Source organism: Marmota marmota, unplaced genomic scaffold (assembly GCF_001458135.2).
Source record: "Marmota marmota marmota unplaced genomic scaffold, marMar, whole genome shotgun sequence".
Lineage (NCBI taxonomy): Eukaryota > Metazoa > Chordata > Mammalia > Rodentia > Sciuridae > Marmota > Marmota marmota.
In genome coordinates this window covers 72,130,423-72,153,868 of record NW_026000026.1, presented here as the reverse complement: position 1 = coordinate 72,153,868, position 23,446 = coordinate 72,130,423, and the positions used below count along the sequence as shown (strand labels likewise).

Here is a 23,446-nt window from a genome sequence, read left to right as displayed (position 1 = left end):
ATACTCAATGGAATATTACTCAGCATTAAAAGAGAATAAACTCATGGCATTTGCAGATAAATGGATAGAGTTGAAGAATATAATGCTAAGTGAAGTTAGCCAATCCCCCAAAAAACAAAGTGCCAAATGTTTTCTCTGATATAAGGATGCTAATTCATAATGGGGATGGGGGGCAGCGTGGGAAGAATAGAAGAACTTTAGATAAGGCAAAGGGGAGAGAGGGGAAGAGAGGAGGCATGGGGGTAGAAAAGATGGTGGAATGAGACAGACATCATTACCCTAAATACACATATGAAAACACTAATGGAGTGACTCTACTTTGTGTACAACCAGAGACATGAAAATTTGTGCTCTATTTGTGTGATATGAATTGAATTGCATTCTGCTGTCATCTATAACAAATTAGAATAAATAAAATTTTAAAAAACCTTTGAAAATAAGGCATAAAAGAAGTTACCCTTTAACTATTATGGGGAATAATCACTCCTAACCTTACAATGCTTACAATTCACACTGTTTTCATGATAAAGTGCTTCCCAAATACTTTATTGTAAGATGTTAGGAAGATGTTAAGAATGCCATTATCTAGTAGAGAAAATGAAACATAAATATTTATATGAGCTAAACATTTCACATATATAAATTGTACAACTCTATTGAATATTGTAATTCATCATAAATATGAACGATGTTATTGTTTGGGGTTCATTGATGTTTATATGTGATGGCTTTTCATACACCTGCTCTTATTCCCATAGCATGTTAAAGCAATGCAAAGCACAAGTTCTAGAAAGCTTTATTTTGGAAGAAATAAAGCATTGCCATGAAAATGTATGAGTCAAGCTGTCAAATATCACAATATTCTAAGCTAACAATGGCAGACCAATATGCAAATGATCTCATGAAGTGTTTTAAGGCACTTAATCTCACCAACCAAAGGCAAAAGAATGTGAACATGAAACAAACATGTTGGTTTCTCGATAAATCTTTCCCTACAGATCAGTTAGTAATTACTCAAAATATAAGTCTCTTCAGAAAATCAAAATGATGACTATGGTTCAAGGTGAACCAAAAGAGCTTTCATAATTTTTAATAAGTCAAGATAATCATGAAAACAAAATAGATAAGAAAAATAAACATAGATTTTAAAGCTTCATTAATATTCAAACTCAAATCTTCAAGCCCATAATTTGTTGCCACTCCTCTTACATACAACAATAAAGGTAAGTGAGGTGTGAGGCCTTTATATAACCAGAAAAAAATAACCTCTGAGTATAAAATAACTATAAAACTGGCTCTTACTTAAGAAAACCACTTTAATTTTGATATAATCAAACTAATTATTTAAATTGCTGAACATCACCACCAAGTTTCATTTCCTATTTTCCGTTTTCAAAAATGTTAATGTACCTGGATTGCTAAGGTACTGTCAGGAAAAAAAAAATACTGTCATGTAGTTCTCATACATTGTTGTACATAATTAAATTATTAAGCAGGTAATAAAATCTGTTATCCTAGTATTACCTGAACTAAAAAATAAGGTGAAATTATAATTTTACCCAAGAATGTAGCTCTGACAGTAAGAATAAATATGAATGACTCTGAATCTATAAAAATTATTTCTGGTAATTTGAAATTATCTAAATGTGCACCAGCTATTTATGTGATGCAAAAGTAATGGTTTACAAAAATTTAAACTGTAATCTAAAATTCTCCAATGTCTTTTTAAAAGTAAATTTAGATGAACTTAATCAAATAACTTCATTTGGAAATGGCAATAATGTATGCCTTAATATTCATATTTATTATATTTATACAATTTCAAATATCTTTTACCTACTTTTAATGTTACTAGCCAATTAATATTAAAATACAAAAGTTTTGAAGAAGAAGAAGAAGAAATAAACAAACAAATACAGGAGTTCCTGATCCAAGTTCCAAGAATGGACTCCTTTAGAATATTATGCCAAATGACATGATGTGTAACATTAAAACAGCCATGTCTGATTTTCAAAGAATTCTACAACCATATTCATAACAAAAAAACCCACACAGAAATAGAAGAAATTCCTAGTGGTAAATGATCTTTGCTAGACTCTTACATGATTATACTGAGATAAGACATTTAAAGACAGAGCAGTTAAAATGTGAAATAGTCAGGCACAGTGGTAAATTCTTATAATCTCAGTTATCCATGAGACAGAGACAGGAGAATTCCAAGTCTGAGTACAGCTCTGGCAACTTAGAAAGATCCTATCTATATATAAATAAATAAGTAGGTCTAGGGAAATAGCTTAGTGATAGATAGAGCAACCCTGAGTTCAATCCCCAGTACCACAAAAGGAATAAAAGTGAAATGCATACAATGATAATTATCAGTTTTGTTCACTTTAATGGAGTTAAATTCTAGATAAATTCAAAAAATGTAGGAAACAATGCCCATAAGCACATATTGCAGATATCATAAACATATATGCCCTTAGCAAGTTTGTATGATTTGCTTGAATAATTTCAATAATTTTACTTGCCTAGTTTACTTTAGAAACATGAATCAGGGAGTTTTGTTTGAATATGTGCTAGATAAATCTATTGCCAGCTCACAGAAAAAAAATAAGAATGGACAATTTTATTATTTCCATTGTAGGATGTTATTTCCAGCATATCACAATGCAAGGCTGGATTTTTTCCTTCAAATAATATAAAAATAGGTTTTGCCACAGAAGTAGATGCAAAATTAAATTTTATTTGAAGGATAATACGTTTAAGATGGATATTAAGCTCTATAGAAAAGGAAATCATTTCAGACCTAATGAAGAGGGTTCAATCACTGACACGAGGGTTTTTTTAACCAATTAATTCAATAATGTGAAAATATCAAGGCAAATGCTGTTAAAAGAAAAAGGTTGGTAAATTTAAAGAATCCACAAAAAAAATGTGACTATTTGTACTCAAGTAACAACAGTAGGGGCATTCTTCAAAACTTCTTTCAATGTATTCTAATCAAACATTAGAAGAAAGAGCACATTCATTAAAAAGAAGAAACCTGATTTTTCATTATTAAAAGAATGGATATATGTATCATCTGACATATATAACTAACAGACATTGTTCTTTAAAACAATATTCAAAATACAGAGTTCTCATTTTAAAAATTTCTGTGAACAAATGTTCCAAATAATGTAACATAAACATTCTGAATAGGTGGAATTTTTAGAAAACTCACGTGTATTGGGTTATTTGATCCTGCCTCCTGCCTTCCTTTTTCATCTTCTCTGTCTAGTCCTGGTGGAAGACTGGGGCTGAAGGCCATTAGGTCGGTCTTGGGCGGGTCCTCGCCAGAACACACCCTCTGCCTCCTCTGTTGCGAGTATGACCAGCTCCCCACCGCGCTGGAGCACACCAGCGTGGGCTTCCCAGGTCCACACGCACTCTCGGTGGGCCCAGCCGAGCACCGCAGCGCTGTGTACAGTAGCAGCGTGAGCACCAACAGGCTGGACACCGCGCAGATGGCTATGATCAGATACACGTTGACATCCACCAGCGACTCTGCCTGGCCCGCAGAGCTGGCAAACATCGGTGAGGCGGCCTTTGGCGCCTGACCGCTCTCCACCAGAGATACCAGCACTGTGGCGGTGGCCATCAAAACCGGTTCACCGTGGTCCTTCACCAGAACCAACAGGCGCTGACGTGGCGCATCTGTCTCGTCCAGGGCACGCGTGGTGCTGATCTCACCGGTGTATAGCCCCACGCGAAATGGACTGCGAGCGCCACCTGCAGCTGGCAATAGCTCGTAGGAGAGCCACGCATTGTATCCGGAGTCTGCATCCACTGCACGCACCTTACCAACCACGTGGCCGGCGCCCACTGACCTTGATACCAGCTCGTTCACGTTCACGGTGCCACCTACAGGAGTAGGCAGCAGCGCAGGCGTGTTGTCGTTCTCGTCCAGCACGAACACTTGCAGAGTCACATTGCTACCGAGTGGCGGCACACCAGCGTCGCGCGCGCTCACTTGGAACTGCAGCAATTCAAGCTCTTCGTGGTCCAAGGGCTGCAGTGCATATACCTTGCCACTCTCAGCGTGCACCGACACGTAGCTCGACAGCGCACGCTCGCCCACCCGCCGCTCTACTAGAGAGTAGGATACCAGCGCATTTTCTTGCGTGTCCGCGTCTCGAGCGGATACCGTGAAGATGTGGGAGCCTGGCAGATTGTTCTCCTTCACGAATATGGTGTATTCAGACTGTGGGAACGCAGGTGCATTGTCGTTCACGTCGGCCACTTCCACCGACACAATGGCTGTGGTCCACAGCGAAGGCGAGCCCCCGTCTCGTGCAGTCACGACCAAATTATATGCTGACACTTTTTCTCGGTCCAGATCACTGTCCAACACCAGTGAATAATAGTTTTTGAAAGTGGACACAATCTTGAAGGGAACATCCGGCGTCAGAGAGCAGGTCACCTGGCCGTTGACACCGGAGTCGCGGTCGGATACGCTTATCAACGCAATGACTGTGGTTGGCCGAGTGTCCTCACGTACTGGGAGGGACAGAGAAGTCACAGTAATTTCAGGAGCGTTATCATTGGTGTCTACGATTTCTACCCAGACTGTACAGTGACCTGCCATCGGGGGATTACCCTTATCTGTGGCCTGCACTTCAATTTCATAAAACTTATTTTCTTCATAATCTAAAGTTCCATTGACCCTCACTTCTCCATTATTTTCATCTAGTGTAAATAAGAGTTTTCCATTGGGCTTAATTGACATTAAGAAGTATGTTACTTCCCCGTTTACTCCTTCATCTCGATCAGTGGCGTTTAACTTTATCACAAGAGTTTCTTTAGCAATGTTTTCCATCATTCTCACCTTGTATTCTAATTGATCAAACTCCGGATCATTGTCGTTAACATCCAAGATAGAGACCAAGAGCTGAAGGGTGCCTGTGAGTTCTGGTTTCCCTCCATCTGTGGCAGTCAGTAGCAAATTAAGCTTCGGAGTTTTCTCTCTGTCCAGTGACTTCTTTAATATAAGCGATAGTCTTTTAGTCGGCTTACTATTCGTTGGTGATTCTAAAGTAAAATACTCATTTTGACTTAGTCTGTAGGTCAATAGAGCATTCTCGCCTATATCCGCATCAGAAGCTCCCTCTAGCGGAAATCGCGAGTCTGGCTGCTTAGATTCAGAAATCAGCAGGCTTTGTTCTCTGAGAGAGAACGTTGGCGGGTTGTCATTAATATCTTTCACCTCTACCTCCACATGGAAAACCTGCAGCGGTCTGTCCACGATCACCTCCAGGTGGATGCTACACTCCGCGCTCCGCCCGCACAGCTCCTCCCGGTCGATCCGAGAATTCACAAACAAAATGCCATTCTGCAGATTTACCTCCAGAAGGTCCCCGCGGCCCTTGGACTCCACCCGGAACAAACGGGGCACCAGCTCTTCCAGTTCCAACCCTAGGTCCTGAGCGATGCGGCCCACAAAGGTGCCATGTTTAGCCTCTTCCGGGATGGAATAGTGGAGCTGGCCACTCCCTGCCTCCCAGGCTGCCAGAAGCAGAAGCGAGATCAGTAGTCGCAGAGTACCCAAACTCCTTCGCTGAAAACCTAACATTGCATACGAAGTTGGCTTCCAAAATAAGATTTTCTTACACTTAATGTACCAAATACTTCAATTCAGGTTTAAAATCTCGCTGAGTTTTTGAGAAGTTTCGAAGGATCCTTTCATAGTAGCATCCAACATGATGGAGTCGTTTTTTAGGAGGAATGCCTGACCAGACCAATCCATGAGAGGACTCTTTCTTTCAAGCAAAGAGCGACACCTTGTGCCTGAAATTGTGAGTACTGTGCACTGCATCCATCACCCCAGAATTTTCATGTTTTACCTTACTTTTTCCTAAACAATTCCAAAGTGATTTTTATGGAACGTTCAGATTTTAAGTTGTATTGAAATCAAATATATGTGGAAATGGCACTTTGTTTCTTGAATAACATCAATTTTAAATTCTTTCTATGGCTCAATTAGAATTATAAAATTATTATTTCACTTATCTAAGTACTTAGAGAAAAAGAGAGTTCACTTATTTAAAAAACCTGTTGGAAAAACAGAGTTAATGTTTACCTAAAGTATTGTCCCTCATACAAAAATATTATCAAATCTAAAATACATATTATCAAAATTGAATTATTTTACTTCCAACTTCCCTTGTAACTGGGTCTGCTAGAAAACTCAAAAATAATTGTGACACTGGAGCTTGTTTTTTGTTTTTGCAGAAGTTAGGGCCCTTTGTATGCTAGGCAAGCCCTCTACCACTAAGCTACATGCCTCACCCTCGAAGAAAAACTTTAAATCTTAGTAATAACAACTCTTCAGACTTTATGTTCTGCATACTATGCTTTTATCTATATGAATATGCCTTCTCATGTCTCTTTTAATTTTTAAAATTGACATGTAATACTTGTACAAATTTATGGGGTACAATTGAATGTTTTCATTTGTGTATATATTGTGTAATAATCAATCCAGGGTAATTAGCATATCTACCACCTTAAACATACATCATTTCATTGTGATGAAACATTCAAAATCATCTCTTCTGGCTATACTGAAATATTAAAGCACTATTGTTAACTATATGATATCTTTTTTCCCTCAGTTCTGATTCTTAATTATTTACATTTAACTGTCTTCTTGTTACAAGTGACTTTATAGCCATTGCAGAACAATAGGAAAATAATCAGAAAAATAAATAATGTATTTTCAAGTTTGTTAATTTAAAATACAGAATTTACAAAGGAAAAGTCCCTTGGCCTAGATGAATTATGAATTTTACATAGATGATTTCTCACATAAGTTACATTGTTAATACTATGAGACATCCAAATGGAACATTAAGTAATGGAGGAATAATATAATAGAAATAATCATTTCAACTGTAAAATGATTTTTTCAATGAAATAACTCCATGAAGTTAAAAATCACCACAAAAAATACCTGTACCATTTTGCTATTTCCAAGTCACCAACATTGGTTTTCTCAATCCAATCAAAATACACTAACTAAAATGGCTTGTTATTGAAGAATTTGGGAATTTCAATAATAAATTCATCCAGAACAAGCAAAGTGATTTCTAATATATCTCCTCCAAGTGTCTGAAGATGTGCTTAGAGTTTGGAAATGGAATTTCATAGAATACTAAGTGAAATGGGATTTTTTTCTCTTTAGATATACATGACAGTAGAGTGTATTTTGACATACATATATGGAGTATAACTTATTCTAATTAGGATCCCATTCTTGTGATTGTACATGATGTGGAGTTTTACTGTTGTGTATTCATATATATGAACATAGGAAAGTTATGTCTGATTCATTCATTTGTATTAAATGTATCTGGAATATACTTTCCTATTCCCATCCACTCTCCATTCCCTTTATTCCCCTTTGTCTAATCCAATGAACTATTATTCTTCCCTCCCCTGCTTGTTGTGTGTTAGCGTTCCTATATCAGAGAGAACATTCAGCCTTTGGTTTTAGGGGATTGGCTTATTTCACTTAACATGATAGTCTCTAGTTCCATCCATTTACTGGCAAATGCCATAATTTCATTTTTCTTTATGCTAAGTAATATTCCATTGTGTGTATATACTACAGAAAATCAGAATTGTTGATGTGAGTTTTCATTGCCTGACACTGTTATTTGGTTATGTTTTCTTTGTCTTCTCATAACCATTTAGGAGAAAAAAGATAACACAATGTAAGTTTAGAGTAGAAAGTGACTCAGAATAAAAATTCTAGCTTAAATATTTTGTTACATAAAGTTGCTTAATTTTATATAGTTTTTTTAAGAGTCAAGATCTTCCAGGCTGCCTTCAAATTTGGGGGCTCAAGCTATTTTCTTCCTCAGTGTTCATTTTGATGGATCATCTGCAACCCAAAATTATTGCAATGGCATATGGAAAAAATGGTCATCATACTTCTTTGTTGATATTTTCATTAATCTTGACTTTAAAAATACATTCTACTACTAATTTGTGATTTTGTTTCACTTTTTTCATATTTACTCTTTTCCCAATATTGTCATAACATTAAACTCTTATTAAAGTAAATTAAAATTCTGTTTTAAAACTTAAAAAGTATACACATTTTATGGCACTGAATTCTATTATACACCTGTCATATTCTATTATACATCAGTCATGTGAACTTTTAATTCAAATACAACACTTGACCAGATAACAGTGTATTTAAAATGACATTTGAAGCATGTCAATTTTTTTATTTTTCAACAAAATAAGTAACAGATTTCCATTTAGGGGAAATTATGGGAACTGGAAATTGAGATGTTATGCACAATGAGGTGTCTTCCTAAATAGAGATATAAATATGAGAAATTTAACTCATGATAGATGATAATATATATTTGAATTAAAAACAGATGTTAATTTAGGTGTCAATTTTCAATAATATGATATTTTGTGATTATACAAACTGGCCCTGGGCAAATGGCAAGTCACTGAAACATTCAATATGGTGTGTGAGTCAATGATCCATCTTTTTCATTGGCTATAATATTTCAGGTGTCACCATCTAAATCACCCAGAGAGAAAAAAATGCTCTATTCAAACTCATTTTGGGGGATGAGCCTAATATTTGGCTCTAGGCTAATGCCAATAGGTCATATCATTATCCTAATTAACTTTTACTTTGCAAAATCAACTGAGGACTAAGGAATTTTGTTCTAGACCTTTACAAAATTAATTTGGTTAGCTTTAAATGCTACCTGTGTAACCTGCTAGTCCTAGTTAGAATGCATAGTTTATGTTATATTAGTGCTATATTTCTTGAAAACATAAAATACAGAAATTAATTTTGTTGCTATTCACAGAACCTCAGGAAGCTCTTTAAAATCACATTAAAATTCAATATCCAACCACTGTAGGATCTAGTGAATGAGGCTGACTCTGCTCTAGCATGACTTATTTAGTAAACACAATTTCAAATCCTTTGTTTAGTTGGCACAAATCTCTCAGCCAACAATAAGACTGAAGAAGGCTGAACTGAGAAAGACCTACATACATTTAAAGATTTTAATGGAAAACCAATGCCTTTAAAGCTGTTAAGGAAGTATGAAACATTGTAAACACTTCTGAATCCTTTGACCATGTTCAGGATCCTTGAAGTTACATTATCATTTATACTTGTCTAAAACACTATCCTTATTCATGACAAAGAACAAACAAGGTCACTCTTGCTGGGAGCCATTAGCCAAGTAGGTATGACAATTTCCTTGCCAGCGTACCCCATGTTGCAGTGACATTGAATGTAGGTGACCTTGCTCAAGGACCAGGGCGGATTAGGGTGTTCCCGGTTTAGGATAATCGGGTTTAGGGCGTTCCAGGTTTAAGATTATTCCTGCTGGGAATAGGGCGTATCCTGCTGCCTGAGTTCCCCTTGAGTTCTCACGGGATTCAGACAGTATTTTTTGGGAGATAGAAGCCCAGTGGGGGTGGATTTGGGCAGAGAACGTGGATTTCCCCAGAACGTGTTTGTAGATGGTTGGTGTGAGTTCGGGAATAAAGAGTTGCTGTTTGGATCTACAAGCTGTGTGGTGGCTGGTGATTGTGTGCCCAGCCAGACTGCGGCACACTCTTCTATGTGATATTTGACTTTGGTGTTTTGCAGCAATATTAGAAAATGCAGCCTATGATGTTTCTCATGTATTAAATAACTCTTCTTTATCTCTATCACTTCTAAACAATTGATCCATAGTTCTTATAATACAATTCTTATTTACTGATTAAATAATATAAATGCCTCTGTCAATGTGGCAATTGATTAAAACATGTGATAATCATGAACTCTCCTAAGAAAAACTTTCACCAAAAAAATCCTAATATCCACCTCAATCATAGCATTGCACAAAGTTAATGATTAATATAATCATGAAGAGCCTTTTAAAGCAAAACAGAAAGAAGGATTTCCCTGTATACAGATTGCACTCAACTTTCATAACCAGCACTATTTGATAAAAGAGAAAAGATTTACTGAAGAAAATTCTACATTATGATGAATAAAAGAATGGCTCTGGGTCTGGAGTTGTGGCTCTGTGGTAGAGTACTCGCCTAGCACAAGCGAGACCCTGGGTTCGATCCTCAGCACCACATAAAAATAAAATAAAAGTATTCTGTCCAACTACAACTAAAAAATAAAATATTTAAAAAAGAATGGCTCTGGATTGTGAAAGATATGCATTTGAACATTATCTCCATTATGTACTAGTTGAAGGGAACTGGAGAAGATAAATATCTCAGATTCCTTTATATTTAAAATTTGGATAGCTCTATGTACAGTATTTTACAAATTATCATAAATGAATTAGGATTAAATGAAAAGATGTATTTTAAGCCCTTCACACCATGCCCAACAAATAGAAATAGCTTATACATGGTGGTTTACTATATAATCACCAACATTTGCTCTTGTTCTCCCCCATCTACAGATGGAGAGATTCACGCATAATATATGAAGGCATGGGTGATGTTAATCCCTTTTCTAAAGATTTTCCTAATGTTTATCTTCATGGAAATCATCCTCCTAAAGTTCCTCTTTCAAAACAGAAAATAGCCACTAACACCTTCAAAGTGTTTATTTGGACTTTACCCTGTCCATAACTTGACTCTCCTTCCAAATGCAAATATGTATTCACACAGCAGAATCAAAGAGTATCTCATTTGTAATTGAAGTCCAAAAGAACAAATTTGTAATTAACCTTCCATACTATTTAATAGATATCCTTACAGGTTTAATTACAAATTCTCTGGGATTTCTTTAAATAAAACAACTCACTTGGTGATGGTGCTGAAACCACAATTTTTTTTTTCTTGCAGTGTTGATAATTGAACCCAGGGTTTTGTGCCTGTTAGACAAGTGTTCTACCACTAAAGCTACAACCCTAACCCCAAACAAAATATACTTTGTGTTAAATGTATCTGGAGTATACTGTGTTAAATTCTGAGTAATCAACAATGAGGTACTCAAGTGGAAGTACCTTTACTGATATTTCATTCTTCCTATGCTTAAATTATTAATGTCATTTTAAAGACCACACATCTTGCTAAGCACAGGCAACAATACTGCACTTCACCATTTATTCGAAGAATTTCTTAAACTGAAAGCACAAGTGCTAATTTTCCTACCTAAAATATTTCAGTACAGCCTCATGACAAGTGCTAAGAATGGAAGAAAATGAGTATGATCCATGCCCAAATAAATCTTCAAAATAAGTAGAAGAGCTCAATAAATTAAACTGGAAGAAAGTAGCAATGAGTTTAACAGATAATTAAGCAGAATTGACATCATGTTAGTAAGGGGGAAAATATTGTCTATCTAAAAAAGTAGACTTTGAAAAAAATGAGTTTGATAATACAAGAGTATTAATGACCCTCCCCCAAAATACTAAACGAACCTCCAAAGGCAAGGCTAAAACTCCACCCACTGCAAAGACCATCTCAAAAAAGCATGCCATTGATTATAAAGAAAAAATTGTATATAAAACGAAGCTGCCTCAAACATGCCCATCTCGTTTAATGACAGATAATTTAAAGATATAGAAAGTTAAGAAATAAACATGTTTTAAACTCAAATTATAAAATAAAATGGTGGTAGTTTTGAATATATAAACATGATAAGAAGTGGAGGACACCAATTAGAATAGGAAGAATGAAATTGCTGGAAAACTGAGAAGTGGATTGGAGCCTTGTCCGTATTCTACATTTCCCATCATGATCTTTGCCTTCTTCCTAGAAAACTTAACTTTCCAAAGCAAGAAGAAACGTTGACTCATCCTATTTCAGTATTGCTATTTTGTTATTATATTTAGCAACTGAAGAATATTCCTAAGAAATATTCTCAATGACTGTAGTAAAAAGTGATGAAGATGGCTAGATTTGCAGTAGGCTTTCAATAAACCATCTAAAGAGAAAGGCAAAAACAAATTTAAGAAAACAATGAATTTACAATAATAAATTGGTGAACTAATATGTCAGTGGCATTAACGGGAATGAAATACCTCACAGTATTGCTGTACTCACATTCTCAAAGATCTCCTGTTGGACTCCACTATCTCCAGAACCTGAACCAGGAGGAATACTAGGGCTGAAAGCCATGAGGTCAGTCTTGGGTGGGCTCTCACCAGAACACACCTGCCTCCTCTGCTGAGAGTATGACCAGCTCCCCACCGCGCTAGAGCACACCAGCGTGGGCTTCCCAGGCCTGCACGCGCCCTCAGTGGGCGCCTCTGAGCACCGCAGTGCGGTGTACAGTAGCAGCGTGAGCACCAACAGGCTGGATATCGCACAGATGGCAATGATCAGGTACACGTTGACATCCACCAACGCCACCTCTGCGTCCGCAGCTCCAGCTGACGCTCGCAAAGAGGCCTTTGGCGTCTGACCATTCTCCACCAGAGACACCAGAACTGTGGTAGTAGCGGTCAGTGCCGGCTCACCGTGGTCTTTCACCAGAATCAGCAGGCTCTGACTGGGTGCGTCCGCCTCATCCAGCAAGCGCGTGGTGCTGATCTCGCCTGTGTACAGCCCCACGCGGAATGGACTTCGAGCACTGCCCTTCGCAGGCAGCAGTTCATAAGACAGCCACGCATTGTAGCCAGAGTCTGCGTCCACCGCCCGCACCTTCGCCACCACGTGGCCCGCACCAACTGACCGAGACACCAGTTCGCTCACAGAGCCGCCTGCTCCTTGTGTCCAAGGTCTCAGCAGTGCTGGCGCGTTGTCGTTCTCATCCAGCACGAATACTTGTAAAGTCACGTTGCTGCCCAGGGGTGGCACACCAGAGTCCCGCGCGCTCACCTGGAACTGCAGCAGCTCCAACTCCTCATGGTCCAAAGGCTGCAGCGCATACACCTTGCCGCTCTCCGCGTGCACTGACACGTAGCTCGACAGTGCACGCTCACCCACCCGCCGCTCCACCAGAGAGTAGGACACCAGCGCATTCTCCCGCGCATCCGCGTCATGAGCAGACACCGTGAAGATGTGGCAGCCTGGCGGGTTGTTCTCCTTCACGAACACCGTGTACTCGGACTGCGCAAACACTGGCGCATTGTCGTTCACATCTGCCACCTCCACCAACAAGCTGGCTGAGGCCCACAGCGAAGGCGAGCCCCCATCCCTTGCAGTCACCACCAACTCATACTCAGATATGGTCTCGCGGTCCAGGGTGCTGTCCAACACCAGCGAGTAGTAATTTTTGAAAGTGGACACCAGCTTGAAGGGGATGTGGGGTGTCAGTGAGCAAATCACCTGACCATTGGCTCCAGAGTCTTGGTCAGACACGCTAATTAGGGCAACGACAGTGCCCACTTGAGCATTCTCTTCTACTGGGAGAGCCAAAGAAGTGACAACTACCTCAGGAGAATTGTCATTTTCATCGAGGACTTCTACTAAGACAGTGCAGTGACCAACCATAGGTGGAGCTCCTTTATCTGTAACATCTACATGAATTTCATAAATGTTTCTATCTTCAAAGTCAATATAATCATTTACTTTTATTTCTCCTGTCATTTCATTTATTAAAAATTTCCTTCTTATGATGGCTGGGACCAAAGAGCTAAAAGAATACACCATTTCCTTGTTTATTCCTTCATCCGCGTCAGAAGCATTTAGCCATATTACTAACGTTTGATTCAACTGATTTTCATACATCTTCACTTCATAAACGGATCTGTCAAATGTAGGAGCATTATCATTAGCATCTAATACAAAAATGAACACAGAAACAGATCCTGTGAATTCAGGTTTGCCCCCATCCGTTGCAGTCAATAACAACTTAAGCTGTGGATTTTCTTCACGGTCTAGCAGTTTTCTCAAAACAAGGACTGGGAACTTGCCTTTGTCTTTTTTGCTTATAATATTAAGAATGAAAAACTCATTTGAACTGAGTTTATAAGTAATCATAGCGTTCTCTCCAACATCTGCATCAGAAGCGCCTTCCAGCGGAAATCTAGAGTCAAGCAGTCTAGACTCCGGTATTGAGATCTTTTGTTCTGTTACGGAGAACATCGGAGGGTTGTCATTAATGTCCTTCACTTCCACCTCCACATGGAAAACCTGCAGCGGTCTGTCCACGATCACCTCCAGGTGGATGCTACACTCCGCGCTCCGCCCGCACAGCTCCTCCCGGTCGATCCGAGAATTCACAAACAAAATGCCATTCTGCAGATTTACCTCCAGAAGGTCCCCGCGGCCCTTGGACGCTACCCGAAATAGGCGGGGCACCAGGTCTTCCAGTTCCAACCCCAGGTCTTGCGCGATGCGGCCCACGAAAGTGCCGTGTTTGGCTTCCTCCTGGACCGAGTAATGGAGCTGACCGCTCCCAGCCTCCCAAACTGTCAGGAGCAGAAGCGAGAGCAGCAGACACCGGGCTCCCGGAAGGCCGGATCTGGCGATCAACATCCTACCTTTCTCTTGTCTTACAAGTCTATGAATACTCTGAACATTTCCCATCCGATATCTTTCTTCCATTTTTTATAGAAACGGTTGAGATCTAAGAAAATAGCTACTTCCTAGACCTTGAGAGACAGTGGATTATTCCTTTTTTTCTAAAAGGCTACTTATATTGTGGACAACAGCGACATCCGGTGGCCTAATTCGTAAGTACAATTCCATGAGTTTAACTTTTCTTTCATTCATCTCTTATTTCTATATGTGTTTATCTGGACTTTCAAACCCTTATAATAGTCTCTTGTATATAATAATATTGACTTTATTCATGGCACAACATTATATTTGACACAGAACTTCGGAGAACTAATTTCTTCCTTAACCACTTGATTATCTTAGCTAAATTTCAAATGCTCTCAAGTTTGCATACTGTGTAGAAGCATTTTATTGGATGACAATAGTAGGTCTCTTCAAGTTATGATATTTACTTCACTTTGTCATTATTTTAAGGTTCAATGAACCTTATTTTTACACTAATCACAAGCATCAATTACCCATGAGGTGTTTGCGACTCCTAAATTCCAGTCATCACTAAAATGTAGAGAGATTACTGTCTTCAACATCAGACATTTCTCCATTTAGATTTTTATTATCCTACTTACTAGTAATGTGACTTTACATCCTCAACCATTCAACCTTTACATGTTTCACTTTCCACTTTCATAATATAATAGTAAAAAATGGGGTTGTGAGTTATGGTATATTAAGTGCCTGGGATAGCATTTTAAGGAGAATGAGTGCTTCATTAGTAAGAATTACTCTCCAGCCTCAATTTGGCCACATTTGTTTTCATGATTCTCAAGAACAAATTTGGGTCCTCAGGAAAAATTATTATGTATAGAATAGTGCCACTCTACAATGCTTTCATCATTGCTATTGGACATGCTGAGAGGGTGCTTCTTGTCTCTAAGAAGACAGAAAAGTACATTTATTAAGAAATCAATTGTATGGGGAGAAGTTTCACTTTATTATATCTTACATGAGCAAAAAGAATCTTATGATTCTAATTCACAAATGTACCACTTCTACTTTCATAGTCAACAGCTTACATCCCTGTAACATTTAATTTTTTAAATACCAAAAAGACATAGTTCTGTAATCTAATAGTTTTATCAGTGTCAGTAAAGTTTGTCACACTGCCTAAAGTAAAAAAAATATTTTTTCCTCTCTCAAAGTTCTTGGAATCAAATATTCAGAAAGCAAAACTCTCCACTAAGAGATCTATGTAGCTTTAAAATCCTGAGGTTTTCTTTTTCCAAAAAATCTTAAATATAATAGAAATTGTATCCTTTCCAAATGATTTTTTAAATTTAATAATGTTATGGCTTATAAAAGATATATTAAACATATCAATAATTTTAAATTACTTTAGTCATTATTAAAATCTGGACAGTAGAATAATATTTATAAATAGAAAAATTGACAGAAATGAGGATCACTTGATCCATCAGCTTATGTGCCTATTTTCTTATAAGGCATACATTTAAATGTAATGAATTATCCATCCATTCACAATACTAATGTTCAATCTGAGCTATTATCTGGAATCTTAAAATAAGTTTATAATTTAGTTTAGGATGTAATTTAGTTTGTCCTATCTAGTAACTATCATTTGAGAAGAACTAGTCTAAGAGGATAATCAAGTTAACATAAAGGATTAAATTACCAGTTAATCAATATATACTCATGAATAATAATGAGTAAATTTTATAATTCAGTGCTCAAAACATTAAGTCTAAGAGGCAAGAAGAAATTTGAGGGGAAAGATGACATTTATAGCATTACTCAATTCATATCACATAATTGCATACAACACATAATACCTAAGCCCAAGATCAGTGGCACATGGAACCTGAAAAACATTCAAAGACAAATATATACAAGTGTAAGTCTGAATTCAAGGTAACATGTGTTGATAGACATAGGTTTGATGACAGGAGCTGAGGGAGTATTCATTTTGAATGAAGTAAAATTCGAAAAACAGACTGTGTTGAAGCATGCCTCAGGCATATGATTTAGAAGAAACTGAAATATTTTATTTAAAATTTACTTCAATTTTCATAATCATTATTGTGGCCATTTTGATTCCTAAATAGAGAAATTGTTTTCCAGGATTTTAAGAAAATTACTTGTTGCAGTAAAAGATACTGAACAGTGCTGAACAACCATATCAAGAAAGTCTTCATTCAGAGGAATTAAATGCAAAAACAAACTTAAGAGTTTATAATAAACAATAAAACTAGACCAAACTACAATGCAAATTTTAGAAATAAATGATTTAGAGTAAATTTAGAATAAATGATAGAGTGGTGTTCATGCTTACTGAATGAATAACAACTGCATTGGCTGTAACACTGAATGGTTGTCAAGTGCTATGGCATCCAGAATAATTACAGATTCCAAAAATTAATTTGACACATAATAATGCCTGTTTAATATACAGTTTAGGACGTTTCTCATTAAGAAAGTTGAAACAGGACTGGGGTTGTGGCTCAGTGGTAGAGCACTCTCCTAGCACATGTGAGACCCTGGGTTCGATTCTCAGCACCACATAAAAATAAATAAATAAATGAAGGTAAAAAAAATTTTAAAAAGAAAGTCAAAACAAAAGTATGTTCCAAACTTATGAGATTCAAAGTAAAACTATGAACTTTTACTTTGAAAGTCTGGTAGAGTTATAGAAAAATGAAAAAGAATATTTAAATGTACCACAGGAGCTGAAAAATATCATTCAATAACAAATAACAAAAATAAATTCTAAGATAACCTACCTTCCCAGGGGAGTCCAAAACAACAGGTGGTTCTCCCACTCCTTCTACAGATCCAGGACACGGAGGAAGACCTGGGCTGAAGGCCATGAGGTCGGTCTTGGGTGGGACCTCTCCAGAGCACACCCTCTGTCGTCGCTGATTCGAGTACGACCAGCTGCCCACCGCGCTGGAGCACACCAGCATGGGTTTCCCAGACCCGCACTCGCCCTGGGTGGGCGCCGCTGAACACCGAAATGATATGTACAACAGCAACGTGAGCACCAACAGGCTGGACACTGCGCAGATGGCAATGATCAGGTACACGTTGACATCCACCAGCATTGCCTCCTGGCTGGCAGTACCCGCCAAGCTTCTAGAAGCGGTCTTTGGGGTCTGGCCGCTTTCCACCAGAGACACCAGCACTGTGGCGGTGGCAGTCAGCGCTGGCTCCCCATGGTCCTTCACCAGGACCAAAAGGCGCTGACGCGGCGAGTCGGTCTCATCCAGGGCGCGAGTTGTGCTGATCTCGCCGGTGTACAGTCCCACGCGGAAGGGACTGCGAGCGACGCCCACCGACGTCTGTAGCTCATAAGACAACCATGCATTGTAACCTGAGTCTGAATCCACAGCGCGCACCTTCGCCACCACATGGCCTGCACCTACAGACCAAGGCACCAGCTGGGTCACCACTAAGCTCACGTCCCCCGTCCCAGACCCCAACAGCGCTGGCGCATTGTCATTTTCGTCCAACACGAACACCTGTAATGTCACGTTGCTGCAAAGTGACGGATCGCCAGAATCGCGTGCGCTCACTTGAAACTGCAGAAGCTCCAATTCCTCGTGGTCCAGAGGCTGCAGCGCATACACCTTGCCGCTTTCCGCGTGCACTGACACGTAGCTCGACAGCGCACGCTCGGCCACCCGACGCTCCACCAGAGAATAGGACACCAGAGCGTTCTCCTGAGCGTCCGCGTCATGCGCAGACACTGTAAAGATGTGGCAGCCTGGCGGGTTGTTCTCCTTCAAGAACACAGTGTACTCGGGTTGTGCAAAAGCCGGTGCGTTGTCGTTCACGTCAGCCACCTCCACAGACACACTGGTGGTGGCCCACAGCGAAGGTGAACCTCCGTCCCTGGCGGTCACCACCACTTTATAGTCAGATACAGTCTCGCGATCCAGGGCACTGCCCAGCACCAACGAATAGTAATTCTTGAAAGTGGACACTAGCTTGAAGGGGACATGAGGCATCAGGGAGCAGGTCACTTGTCCATTCACGCCTGCATCTAGGTCAGTCACACTGATCAGAGCAATAACTGTTCCAAGTTGTGCATCCTCTTTAACAGGGAGCCAGGCAGTTTTCACAGTTAACTGTGGAACATTGTCATTAGTGTCCACCACTTCCACAAGAACTGTACAGTGACCAGCCAGTGGTGGAAAGCCTTTATCAATTGCCTCTACTTGAATTTTGTAAGTTTTGCTTTCTTCAAAATCAATACGTCCTATCACTGTGATTGCCCCACTCACAGCATCTATGTGGAACTTGGATTTTATATCTGGAGAAACATCACTGGAGAATGAGTAAGCAATATCCCCATTCACTCCTTCGTCTAAATCTGAGGCATTGGGGTTAATTACCAGCGTTCCTATAGGAACATTTTCTGGTAATCTCACTGTATAGAGTGTCCTGTCGAATACTGGGGCATTGTCATTGGCATCCAGCACTGTGATGAATAACTGAACGGTGCCAGTCAGCTCGGGTTTGCCTCCGTCAGTAGCAGTGAGCAATAGGTAAAGCTCTGGAGCTTCTTCCCGGTCCAAAGGTTTGCGTAACACAAGTCCAAGAGGTTTTACCTGCTCGTGGCTGGGTGGTACATCCAGTGAGAAATACTCATTGGGGCTCAGTCTGTAAGTCAGCAGAGCATTGGCTCCGACATCTGCATCCGAGGCGCCCTCTAGTGGAAACCGAGAGTCAAGCGGCCTGGATTCTGCTATAAACAGATTCTTTTGTGTGGCTGGGAACACCGGGGGGTTGTCGTTAATGTCCTTCACTTCCACCTCCACATGGAAAACCTGCAGCGGTCTGTCCACGATCACCTCCAGGTGGATGCTACACTCCGCGCTCCGCCCGCACAGCTCCTCCCGGTCGATCCGAGAATTCACAAACAAAATGCCATTCTGCAGATTTACCTCCAGAAGGTCTCCGTGACTCTTAGAATCCAACTGGAACATGCGTGGCACCAGCTCCATCAGCTGCAGCTCAAGATCCTGGGCGATGCGGCCCACGAAAGTGCCGTGTTTTGCCTCCTCCGGGACCGAGTAATGGAGCTGCCCGCTGCCTGCTTCCCAGATTGTGAGGAGCAGAAATAAAAGCAGTAGGTGCTGGCCTTCTGGAATGCTTCCACCCGAGTACAACATTTCAAATACCCGATCTCTTTCTGCTTAATGTAAATTGCCTCGAAATTAAGAGAAATCTACTGACTCTGTCAGTCCCGTCTTCCTGTATTCGCCATTGATCATCACGGAGTGAGTGAAAAAGAGAGTGTGGTTTTCCCACGGGGAAAAGGATTTCTGTATTCCCTTTGAAACAGAATATCGCGGCCAAGAGTGACATCACGTGGCCCAAAGAGTAAGTACATTTTTCATGAATGAAAATTGCACCGTTATCCTGCAAAATTTTATTTCCTTCTGTGAATTCTTTCTTAATCATTGTTGAAATAGAGGAGTACGTTTTTCTTGCTGGAGGAAGTGTTACGAGACTTAATCTCATCTAAGAAATGCATTATGACCATAAATGTAGTTCTCTCCAGAAAAAATTCCCCACATAATATTAAAATAGTAACAGAATTTGTGTGATAATAAATCAAGATGATCAGTTAAATGATCACAAATTTTAAATTGGAAAATTATTTTGTTCTGGAATTCAGAATATTCCATATTTCTAGATTTAAGATTCTAGTGTAACACAACTCGGTAATTCACTGTGGCTACTGAGTCTAGGAGCCCAGAAAGATAATTACTCAGGGAGAAAATATTGGAAGTAGTTTTCTTAAGTAATTTCATGAACTTAATATGTGTGAAATACTTTAAGAATAGAAAAATTTGTTTTAATTTTGGGGGAAAAATTTCCTAATTTTCTCTTAATAGCAATTACTAAATTTGTTCCCACTCGTGTGTTTCTTTCCTGTATCTATTAGTTTGATTCTTTTTGATCCTTATCATTTGTGAATAATTATCTCTTCATTAAAATCAATAGAGCTTCTTTATGTCTTTTTCTAATGCATTTTTATTTCATTATTGTTCATCCTTAGCACTTAGGGCAATTTCTGATTTTAGACTTAAGGTGGGATTCTTTTTCTGCCTAGGTTCTACATAAGTAAAGCTGTCATAAGTTTTAGTCTGTCATTCCAAAGTGCGAACAAATTTATTAAATCTATATTTTAGTCTTGAGTCTGAAAGCAAGTACATGAAAGTTTTTGAGTCACTGATGTTTTTAAATATCTATATTTTCTTTTGTATTCTTATCAATTAGAGTCACTTTCAATTGCTGTTAATCTTGATCACTGCAGTACCTTCCCAGTTTGTCTTCTCTTTCAAATTGCTGAAACAGTGTGAATTTATTTTGCTCAAAATCTTTTGATAGCTCCCAACTGCTTCTAGTGCTCAAAATACAGATTTTCTCACATTATCTTTTATGCAATCCACATGTTTTAAATAAAGCAGACCATTCCATGTTTCCAGTCATTTGAAGCTTCTCTGTGTCTTTGGTTTTGTTTGTTTTCTCCTTAGCAGCACTGTAAATTATTTCTGGTGTTCTGCAGTGGAAATCAAACCTTGTAAAAAACCACTAGAACACAATGACCCTTCAGGTGTTCCTTCAAAGACGCAAACAGGGAATTATTTTATTTCAATTCCAACTTCATTACCTCTTTTGTGCTCATTATAACATATTGCATTATGTAATTCATATTATTTGTTTTATTCAAAATCTCAAGTTTGAGGCTGGGTAATTTCTAACATAATGACATGTTTCTAGAGATGTGTAAGGACCCTGTTAAATGTTTAAAGAAGACTGGTAGCTTTAATATTCTCTACTTACTAAGAAAGCATGTATGTATTGTATAATGCTGTAAAATAATTTATTTCATTTGTTGGGAGTACTATAACAAATTATTTTAAATCATATCAAAATACTATTGTGTGCTTTAAGAAAGGGGAAAAATATTAATTGAATGAAACACAGAAATATTTCAAATACTTACTCAGACACTGAAGGATCTTGGGCAACTGTAACTATGCTGCGTTATTTATTTATTTGGTGCTGGAACCTAACCCATGGTCTCATGAATGTTAAGCAAATGCTTACCACTGAGCTACATCTCCAGCCTGCAACTTATAAGTATGGAATAAATCACAAATGTCATCATGAAGTACTCTAGTGATAAAGTGATAAAGATATTAAAAACTATGTTAATAATAAGCTATAAGAATTCAGAACCCCAGAAACCTTTCATTCTATTCCATTATGTCCCATCATTCTCTCCAAAAGAAAGATAAAAATCTAATGGGCATTTAATACCAAGATAAGCCATCTTTTTGTATATCCAAAAATATTTTACCACATACATGATGCAAATTCTACCACACAGCATTCAAAATATTTAGTCTTGGGTCAATTTCAGAAGTCCTCACAAGATTAATTTTACATAAAAATAAAATTTCTTTCTGACATTTTATTTAATTTTGCTGACATTTTAGTTTTTTTGCATTCAAACTTCTTTTCCTCTTGGAAGTAATAATAAGTACCTTTTATTATGTCCTTAGCATTTGCTAAATTTTATTACAAATTTATAAATATTAACTTGATTGGCACAAAAAAAGTTCTAGGTGATATAATTCACATTTATTATGCATAAATGTAAAATCAATGTACTGAATAACAATTTTTTTACCAGAATCCATAAAAACAAAACATTTTAGAGGGGATAAGTAATCCAGGAAGCTCCAGAATCCACTATATATAACAACTAAGCTCTAATGACTTTCAACTTAAGAAACAGAAAATAGCTAAAAGCAGTACTGCACATAGAATAGAAATGGGCATTTAATACCAAGATATTAGAAATACAAGAAATAAGTTTAGATTCCTTCTTTGAAAAAAGTGTGCCCATCAAATACAATTCAAATATCAATTAGAGAGTTGGATAAACAAAGAACTAAAATGACTGAAATGACAAGTTGTCAAATGCTACGCTCGATGGTAGAAAAGAACCTTGCTTCTGGTGGAAAGGAAAAGTGCTTTTGTAAAATGAAGTAAATATTTAGAAGGAGAATTCAGTAAAAATTATACCTGAGAACAAAGTAGACATGGAATAGAAATTGTAAGAGTAAGATCACTTTCATAAAGGAAAATTCCCATAAATTCATAAGTAAGTGATAAATAAGCAAATTAGTATGTTTATAACATAAGAACTCAGAATCCCAGCAACCTTTCATTCCCTTTCATCAAATTCCATTAATCTCTCCAAAGGGATATGGTCAAAATATAATGGATATTTAATATCAAGGTGGGCCAAAAAGTCACTAGAAGCACAGAAAAACAGACACAACCAACTAAAAGAACAAGAAGTTTAAAAGAACTGTTCTGGGGTTGTAGTTCAGTGGTAGAACACTAACCAACATGCTTAAGGCCTTGGCAAACTTGAAGGAGAAAAAGGAAAGAATCTTGGACTTTGAAAAATACCAAGAATTTCTACATTAACCAATGAGTTCTGATCATTCTGAAAATTTTCTGTAACAAAGATTTGAAAATCCTATATTTGGCTTGCAAGAATGAAATTATGTAGTCCAGTTTTCTGATAGATATTTACCAGTTAAATCATATTAAACATAAGTATAATGCAAAAATTTTTGTGGTGCTATAAAAACAAGAAATTATTTAAAATATATATTTCAAAGCATAGGTTAGGAAACAAGGTTAAAAGTCCAATGCCTAATCATGAAAGCTTAAATGTTTGGATGAGAGCATTTTATTAGAATATTATTCAGAGATTACTGGAATAGTAAAAAGGCTAAAATTAATATTTGTACCAAAAATTATCTAATGATTATTTGAGTCTAAGGACAACTTGTGGATCCCTGGTACCAAAAAAAAAATTAAGAGAGCCCTTAAAAATAAGGAT

The 23,446-nt window shown here is 38.1% G+C and overlaps 4 protein-coding genes across 4 annotated transcripts in view; all 4 read right to left on the bottom strand.

Moving 5' to 3' along the window:
- The window catches only part of LOC107152264 (protocadherin alpha-9-like), a 133,730-nt gene extending 110,616 nt beyond the window's left edge, over positions 1-23,114 (bottom strand). The window contains 2 exon segments of the mRNA XM_048811666.1: positions 17,289-17,410; positions 17,412-23,114. Coding sequence (XP_048667623.1) covers positions 17,333-17,410; positions 17,412-19,682 — 2,349 coding nt within the window. The 5' untranslated portion in view covers positions 19,683-23,114 and the 3' untranslated portion in view covers positions 17,289-17,332.
- The window catches only part of LOC107141808 (protocadherin alpha-3), a 200,234-nt gene that overhangs the window by 136,689 nt on the left and 40,099 nt on the right, over positions 1-23,446 (bottom strand).
- LOC107152150 (protocadherin alpha-8-like) overlaps positions 1-23,446 on the bottom strand; it is a 137,123-nt gene that overhangs the window by 110,615 nt on the left and 3,062 nt on the right.
- On the bottom strand, positions 12,087-16,769 carry LOC107152350 (protocadherin alpha-10-like). Its single transcript, XM_015497912.2, is given in 2 exon segments — positions 12,087-12,189; positions 12,191-16,769. Coding segments are annotated over 2 exon segments (2,451 nt in total). The 5' UTR covers positions 14,539-16,769.